The following is an 8,898-nucleotide window of genomic DNA, read 5'->3' on the forward strand; positions in this document are numbered from 1 at the left end:
CGGTCTAGTGGAAGGCGTCCCTGCCCATGGCAGGGGGGTTGGAACTAGATGATCTTTAAGGTTCCTTCCAAACCAAACCATTCTCTGTTTCTATGATTCAGCATATTCATATACAGAAACAACATCTGCATGTTTATCAGCATTTATAACCTAAAATCATGCAGACATATAAAGAAGGCAATCTAACATATGACAAAGATTCTCCATAACAACTGTCCATTTAGAATACACATTTAAATCAAACATATACAGGTTCCAAAGTCATGTAAAAGATACATGTTCCAAAGAGTTATATAAAAGTACATATTGGACTTCCAGCCACAAAACATAAAAGAAATGAAATTAAGATAAAAAAATCTTTCAGATTCGTTAGATTTCTCATTTTGAATAAAATTATATGCAAATATATATAATATCTCCATACATGTGTGTTTAAAAAAAGGAGCTCACTATCAACTATTCAAGTCTAAACACACTCAAGGAAGAGAGGCCATAGTGTTCTATATCAAGTTGTCTGCAAAAGAGAAACTAATTTATGCCAGTGAAGAAATAGGCAAAGTAAAGCTGAATTCCCACATGTGCCCACTGTGTTGGTTAGAGGCATGCCAGATGCAGGATATGGGGGCAGCAAGAAGTGGAAACAAGAGATTACATACAGATTCTGCTCAGCTCTACACATACCTGTTGATCCTTGTTAACTTGGATGGTCTGGCCAGTAGGCATGCTCTCCCATCTCCTTTGTGTTATTTCTTCTGATAATCGTCTATAGAACTGCAAACATTGAAGAGTGACAACAGATATTTCATCAACTCTGCAGAGTACCTCTGGTATTTTTAGCATCTTGGTGGTAGATGAAATAAACTTCACTGTAAGACAAAGCATGGTAACGCCGACACATCCACAGTATAACATTCATTATCTGGAAATTCTTAATGTCCAATCTTCAAAAATACACACATTAGAGGAGGAGCCATGTAGTTACTAGCTAAACTTGCACAAGTACTTCTATTGGAAAATACTGTTTTCACATATTCAAAATGTTCCAAAACATGCTAAAGTTAAAAATGTTGAGGTTTGCTCAACAGCATGCTTTTAAAAGGAAGGAAAGTTGAACAATACAATTACTATCGCTTTGTTAATTCAACAATATAAAGACAACCACACAGATCAATTACACTTATTTGTTTATTGCTAATACCAGAAGGTGGCATTAGTTAATTAGTTAACAGTAAAAGTATCCCACTGACCAAAATCCAGAAAGAAAAACTATTCCATTCTTATGGTTGTTCAGAATTCACAGGAAAGCATTCTGAAGTCATGAAGAAAAGATCTGGAGTGTAATTGATACACTAGGTAACCAGCAAGCATAATAAGTTTGATTTTAGGACGTGAATATTAACATTAAAACAAGTAAGGCTACGATGAGGCAAAACAGCTATACAATTATAACCAGGCATAAATGTACGCTTGTCCTAAGCTGAAAACTTCTCACAAAGAAATGAAAGTGAGTCTGATCAAGCACATGCATTTATAAGATGTTTACAACTAATTCAAGTTGAAAATCTGATTTTCTGCAGTTAACAGGTACAGCTTTTTTCATTGTTCAAAGTTAGAGTTTTCAGTTTCTTCAAGCGAGGATCTTATACTGTGAAATTCTTCACAGAGTTCAATTTCTTTTTTTAGGATAAGCCTTCTTTTAAAAATATATTACCTTTTTTTTAGAATGCTCCAAGCCTTTGAGATTTGGGGTAGGTAAAAAAAATAGATTTATAAAACATAAAATGAAACAAAGCTCTGAGGCAACAAAAAGTGTTCAGCAATAAAATTAGAGAGATGATTAGGAAGAAGTTGCTCGATTCCCATTCAGTACAGCGTTAACTACAATGAAACATCTTTGACTCTGTTAAACATTTAATAAATTTCAAAGATTTATTTTTGGAAAATCCTGTGTTCATTTTAAAAGATTAAAAAATGAAGTATAAGATTACATTAAAACTACTAAAATAAGGACGAAGCCTAGTAATGCCTCTTGACATTTTTTTAACTCTATTTGCATTATTTAACCAAAGTATAGAACCCTGAAGGCTCATAGTGGCTGTCTTCAAAAAGGATGTATTGAAAAAGCTCCACCTCAAAAGTAAACATGGAAAGATCTTCGAAAATTATCACTTACACAGCAAGAGGAGAAAAGTATGTCCAAAAATCTGATGTGCTGGGCTTGCATGGTACAAAACTTACCTCAATCTGCCCATGTTCTTTGAAAGAAAGTTTGATGTATGAATATTTGCTGCTTTGGAATGGACCAGGCTCTTTGTTTGAAGAAGCAGGATGAAGATGAACTACTATTTTAGCACTAAGAAAAGGAAAGAGAAGAGGCAGCTTTCTGTAATATCTACCAAAAAATTATTTCTACAATCAAAGTTAGCTATTTAATCAAAACCTCCATTAACTTTATCTCACATAAGAGCTAAAGTACATCAAATAACGCTTTACATTTGTGCATCAAAATTTAAGTAATCTGACTCAATATTATTGTAGATCTTGCATAAAAACTACTATAACCTCTAAAACGATTACATCTCACTAATTTAAAATGCATCCACCATCAATTATTAAGAAATAAACATAACAAATTTTAATATTTCAAGCAGTAATTTCTGAAAAATCTTTTAGTTAAGGTAAAAACTAATCATCAAGTAGTCATTTGATTTGGCTTTTGACTTGCTGCCAAAGCAGCCAAACCTGCCTACTGCCAAAATACACTATCTTTGTCACAGGAAAACAAAAGGTCTCAATATTATGTTTAATCTATCCAGTTTGTATATGTCACTTGCAAACGCTGTATGTGAATTTATCCAAAACCAACATTCAAAAGTAACATGCATGGAAATAACAGTCTAAAATGACACCTAGCACAAAAACAAACTGAGATAGCATTATTTTAGGAACATAACAGACTGCTATCACAGCATGACTGAAAGCCCACCATTCGCACTTCATTTTACTGATACTTTTTTCCCCGGGTCTTTATTTACTTGACTTCTCCAGCATTAGTGAACTACCTGATTTCTTCTGGATACCCCCAGCACATTACCATACCCATCTGATTGTAGGCTGCAAGCAGATGTCAACTACATATATATTTCTCCAGTTAATATTTTTTTCTCTTTTTCTTGTGAAACTTCTTTATACACGTAACATACTGAATTAGTTATTCAAGTGAGTGGAAACATTTGAGTTCCTTCTAAGCATCCCCAGCATTTCCATCCTTGAAATCGATCATATGGCCATGAAAAGTAATATAATATGGGATCTGGCAGAGTTTCTATCCCCAACCAGTTCTGTGGCACAAAGACTAAAATTAGCTTTCAAATTTAGATCCAGCAAAATCACTGTTGTCATTTATGACTAAGCAAATGAAAATGGCAAGCTAGAACACATACTTGTTTGGGATTACAACACAATTATTTTACAAATCACAACAAGTACTGCTTTGTCATGACTTTCTCACACATTTGATCTCAAGTGAGGAAAACAGGTCCTTGTGGTTGTCAATCTGGAAAACTGGATTGTATATGGAACCCAGCAGGAATTAATACATAATCTTTGGTACCTCACATAACATGCATGTGCAAACTATCCATCTGAAAAACAAAGTGACTATCACCTTACCTTTTTCCTATCCCAGCTGCTTGCTCTTCAATAAAGACGACCTGAGACAGAGGTATAGCAATGCAGCACTCCTGGAATAATCAACACAAACACAAGTGAAATGAAAGCCATATCCTGACCATTTTCTAAAACCAAGTGTTCTCTTTCCCCATTTCACAGTCTGGATTTCTACAGGTGCTGCCTGAAGCACTCCGTATGAAATATGATGGTAACAATGAAAACAATCTATTAAAGAGAAATATACATAGAAAACAATACAAACTTAAAACTGTATCCTAGGTAATCAAAAAACAAATTTAAATGTCTATCTGTTGACTTTAGACAACTCAAGCTAGATTCATAAAAGGACTTCGTAACTTAACAAATCTTTAGTATCTAAGTTGAAAATTTTAACACTAACATTTCCACACTACTACAGCTTAACCCCACAGGTGCACAATGCTCATAGGTTCTTAAAATTTTTGCATTGATGTTACTTTGGGAGCTAAAACAATATCCAAAAGCACCAGTCTTTTAGCGTGGAACATCTGAAAAACTAGACTATCCTTTGCGTGGTGAAACACCAAATAGGAATTTCTCCATCTATCCCACCCCCACAGATTTAATCCAGCAGTTGATGCATCTCAACACACATCTATTAGACTGTGCTTTAGACAAAATAAAGCAGAACGAGAAACAAAACTGTATCCATCTGTGGGAGACTAACCTACCCAGACTAAACTCTTTCTATATGCATTTGAGACAGAAATTGCTCAAGGGAACAATACACAGCATCTAATTAGGTGCCTGGTCCTGTTTTGGTGACTGTCCTTTGGTGAACGTCCTCTTCCACACAATAGCTTGGTGATTGACACAGTCACCCAGAATACAGGAAACATGGGTTACAGACCTTCTTTGAACCTCTCTCTTCCATCTGCCATGAGGGTGTACCTAACACCAGGTTACAGTGAACACTGTTATGGAGCCCTCTCAATCTCTACTACCAAAATTGTTCCCCTTTGCATGAAATGACTAAATACTCACTAAATCAAAGATTAGGGAAATATACATGCAGGAACTCTGACTAACGAGTAAATTTCTCATTGGGAAAAAACATGGGTTGTACTTCCTGTTCTAAAAATTCTTAACACAAGGTATTTAGAGCCTTCTATGGCCCCAGATATTACAGCTGGTGTACAGAACTGTTACTGTTTGTAAAACACCAACATAGGCCTGAACACTTAAAATACAGGCAAAACAATGATTCTGTTTTAAAAAAAAAGTTTTTGAAAATTACAAAAGAGCCCAACTACATATAGTATGTACACTGTCAAATGATTCATTCCTTTAGTTCACAGCTAAAAAGTTATGATCTTGTAAGCCCAAGGACTCCAAATCAGCCCTTTCTGGTGAGAGAAGCAAGAGGAAGTGATACAAAGAGAGAGATACGCTAAAAATGCTGTGGGTATATGAAATCAAGGTTTATTTGGTTATTTTTTCTAATGTCCCATGTTCACATTTTATAATTTAAAATAACATACAAATCTAGCTATGTAACAAACTTAACAGAATTACACATTTTTTCCTCTGGAAATAACTGTATTTTCTACACTGCTCAACTGAGATGGTATGTAACAACAGCAGCTATAAAACACAGCTGTCTGTTTTTGTAAAAAGGTTTGCTATGTTAACCTAACAAGTGCCTCTTTTATTACTAGTTTGCTGACACTGTAAAAGGTGACTGTCTGTAAGTCTATCCTAGGTAAGCTAGATAAGGTTTCTAAGGCTGAGCTCGGCTAACAACTCACCATGAAAATAAAAGGGCATTGTGCTCCCCATGCTTTCATCCTAAGAGCTTGAGAAAGAATCAGCTTCATTTACAACTCTAACAAAGTTATTTGTGTACCATAGATTTAAAATAAAAAAACCAAACCTGGCTCCGTTGAAGCAGAACTGGTCTGTATTAGATCAGAACTGGGTAATTTTTGCTTATCTCCTGGCCATGTTTCTGCCCCTTCTCTTAATCAAGCCTGGAACTTGTCAGAATCTTTGCTGAGTTACATTAATTTGTTAAAAGAAAACTATTTTCTTATTGTCCAAGTTTCTTTTCTGCTGATTTAGCAAATTCAATGATCTTGAAAGAGTACAAGGAACCATGTGTCCTAGGAGCAGGGGGAGAAGTGGGGGAGAAGAAAAAAACATCATCCTTTTGTTGGGAAGGAGAGAATGGGGATATGGACAGCTAGAGTTGCTGAAGCCACAATGCGCAATGTTACTCCAAGCAAGTAAGAAGTCCAAGTGAGAAGATTAGAAGCAGTACATGCCCACCTGTCAGGAAAAGATCTGATGAAGAAATAAGAAGTGATTTACACAGACAGTTTAGCACAGATAAATTATTTCACACTGACTGTGCAAAAAAAAAAGTTAATTTATACAGAATAGCTCATGATCTGGCCAATCAACCCCTGAGTTGTTTAACACTAACCCTGCCCTAGGCAGCAGCTCTCAAAACATTTTGAAAATTTTGTACTGTTCCTGCAAACAATCCCTAAGGAAAAAATATATTGCTTTGCCAAACAAAGAACATCCTTGGTGACCTCACCTTTAGAATGCTCTTAATAGCTCCCTGCTTTGGAGCAAGGATGTGATACTTGGTAGGGAATGGCCTTTGGGTGTGAGAGGTGCTTCAGCTATCCTTGTGCAAAACTAGTCCAGTGGATTATAATATGCCTTTGAAAAGTTGTCATCTGAACATGCTCTGTCTAAACTTTGGCTTCCAGGGCTAAATTTCTAAAAGATTGTGTCCAGAACAGCATAATCCAACCTGGTTTCGAGGAGGACTTCTCCTTCAACTGCAGCTGCAAAGTGGTGCACGTTGTCACAGTCTACACTTAGAGCTTTCTACGTGTTTGTAGTCTTTCTTACCCATTTCTAGCCTGCAATCTCAGGCTGTGGCTTGATGATACAAAGCACTTTGCAGCAGTATTACAGTGTAGTTCTGCCACTGCCACTTAACTTCTGAGTGAACTCTCCATAGCAGTACAGACAAATGTTCTGGCTTATTGACGGGAAGGTTCAACACAAAAACAGGTAACTGGGAAACTAAAACCTGCACAAATTAATACTGCCACCAAACACATCCTATTATCAAATCATGGTCTGGGACTATACGGTGGGAGCAGAAGACAAGGAAACTTGGACTTGAAAACAATGAGGAAGAAAGGTCTCGCTAGACAAGAAGCATGGGAGAGAAGTTCACTTTATGATTTACCTGACACATTCAACTTCTGTCTCAAAACCCATGTTTTTTAGTGCATGATATCAGACTCTTCTCTATGTTGTAACATAGAAAAGGAAAAATTATGATTCATTCCCATCCCTCCTAATCTCTTCATGGTTATTTTATTAAAGCAGAATTGGATGAAAGAACATTCCTGTACATAATTTCCTTTCCACTGTGAGCCAAAAAATGGACTATACTTGTAAAAAAACCCACACACAAAGAAAAGAAAAATCTCTCTGTGTGCAGTCTTTTCATTGCTACCTGTTGTTTAATATGGCATTTGCAGTTGAATGACATAAAAGAGACAAAAGTGGGACTTACATGATTCTTCTGATCCCTCCAGATTAGTCTGTGTGTGCTAAGCAGTAATACTCCACTATCAAATTTCACCTAAACAGGAAAAATAAAACAGATCAACAACAAATTTAACCAGTAAGTTGCATAAATACTTATCTTGGCAACATTTCACATTACCACAACATAGCAATCAGATTCAACAAGCCAATATTTTGAGAACGCTCTCTTTTATCAGAAAACACAATAAATTAAATTTAGGAGACAATGGAGAAAATTAGTATAGAAGGATTAAATGGATATGCACAAACTTCCTTTTTCAACCCTATAAACTTTCCCCCAGGAAATCCTGAAGGATCCTCCCTCCATATGCCGTGCAAGATATACAAGCATTCCTAAATATCATATTTTAAACAGGGCTATTGGTTTTGGAACGCTATTTGCTGACAAGAAAAGTTGCACAAAAAAAGCAAGGCAACCTAATAAGAAGATGCTACGCACAGTCTGAAATCTTCTGACCTACCATATAGGAGTATTGCTTCTACCCATTTTATTGTTGAAAAGTTTTTTGTCAGGCAGCCATCAGCATTTGGAAAAATCTGTGTTAGCAAATTGCTTCCTACTTGTAAAACTGGAGACAGGTTTTTAGAGCTTTTTCATAGAATCTTATTATCATCGCAGTTGGAAGGGACCTTGAAGATCATTGAGTCCCACCATCAACCTAACACTGCCAAAACCACCACTAAACCATGTCCCTAAGCACCATGTCTACCTGTCTTTTAAATACCTCCAGGGACAGTGATTCCGCCACTTCCCTGGGCAGCCTGTTCCAATGTTTGATAACCCTTACGATGAAGAAATTTTTCCTATTACCCAATCTGAACCTCCCCTGGAGTAACTTGAGGCCATTTCCTCTTGTCCTATTGCTTGTTACTGGGAGAAGAGACCAACACCCACCTCTCTACAACCTCCTTTCAGGTAGTTGTAGAGAGTTATAAGGTGCCCCCATAGCCTCCTTTTTTCCAGGCTAAACAACTTCAGTTCCCTCAGCCGCTACTCATAAGACCTGTTCTTTTTACGATGGTGTGCACCTACCCTGGTGAGCAAAAATGAGGAGAGATCAAGAGTTACTCCAGCTACGACACACACAATAATTGAGTAGGCTGAAATGAGATTGGAGGGCACGAGAGCACCCTTCACGACAAGAGCTAAAGAGCATTTTACGGCTACTGGGATGACTCAAGTGTGAATTGTATGGCACACCCTGTATGTGGCACCAAAGCCAAAGAGGACAGCTTGCTGTGCAGAGCAATGGAGGAGTACTTAGCCCCCGCCACAGGAAGATGGTGAGAGCCCAAGCAGTGGACATCAAGTTCCATGGCAATGACACGAGCTATCCACACCCTATGGGGATGCCAACCCTCTTTCCAGGGGGCACACACCATCCAAGGCCTTCCTGCGTCCCACAAAGCCTGGATCTTCTCCCCAACGATCTCCTCACAGAGCCAAGCCCTGCCAGACCCTGGAGCAAAACGTACCCGTCCTCCCCCTCCTCTGACCCTGCAGCCCAGGCCCCTTCACACCCCCCGCCCCATCCCACCCGCAGTCACCTCCCCTGCCGCCCCCCTTGGCTGGGGCCCACGGCCGTGCCCTTTACTCCCTCGCGCCCC

At 37.9% G+C, this 8,898-nt stretch overlaps 2 protein-coding genes across 2 annotated transcripts in view; one reads left to right on the forward strand and one right to left on the reverse strand.

Annotated features, from left to right (window-relative positions):
* The window catches only part of VPS36 (vacuolar protein sorting 36 homolog (S. cerevisiae)), an 18,082-nt gene extending 10,150 nt beyond the window's left edge, over positions 1-7,932 (reverse strand). Inside the window, exons 1-5 of the mRNA XM_009882380.1 lie at positions 7,921-7,932; positions 7,256-7,324; positions 3,673-3,743; positions 2,239-2,353; positions 682-771 (exon numbers count right to left, since the gene is read on the reverse strand). Of these exons, the coding sequence (XP_009880682.1) occupies positions 682-771; positions 2,239-2,353; positions 3,673-3,743; positions 7,256-7,324; positions 7,921-7,932 (357 nt within the window). The remainder of the gene's footprint in view (positions 1-681; positions 772-2,238; positions 2,354-3,672; positions 3,744-7,255; positions 7,325-7,920) is intronic.
* Positions 7,933-8,308: 376 nt separating this feature from the next.
* Positions 8,309-8,898, forward strand: part of CKAP2 (cytoskeleton associated protein 2) — a 12,414-nt gene continuing 11,824 nt past the window's right edge. The window contains exon 1 of the mRNA XM_009882382.1: positions 8,309-8,327. Within this exon, the coding sequence (XP_009880684.1) occupies positions 8,309-8,327 (19 nt within the window). The remainder of the gene's footprint in view (positions 8,328-8,898) is intronic.

This window comes from Charadrius vociferus, unplaced genomic scaffold, assembly GCF_000708025.1.
Source record: "Charadrius vociferus isolate BGI_N301 unplaced genomic scaffold, ASM70802v2 scaffold263, whole genome shotgun sequence".
Lineage (NCBI taxonomy): Eukaryota > Metazoa > Chordata > Aves > Charadriiformes > Charadriidae > Charadrius > Charadrius vociferus.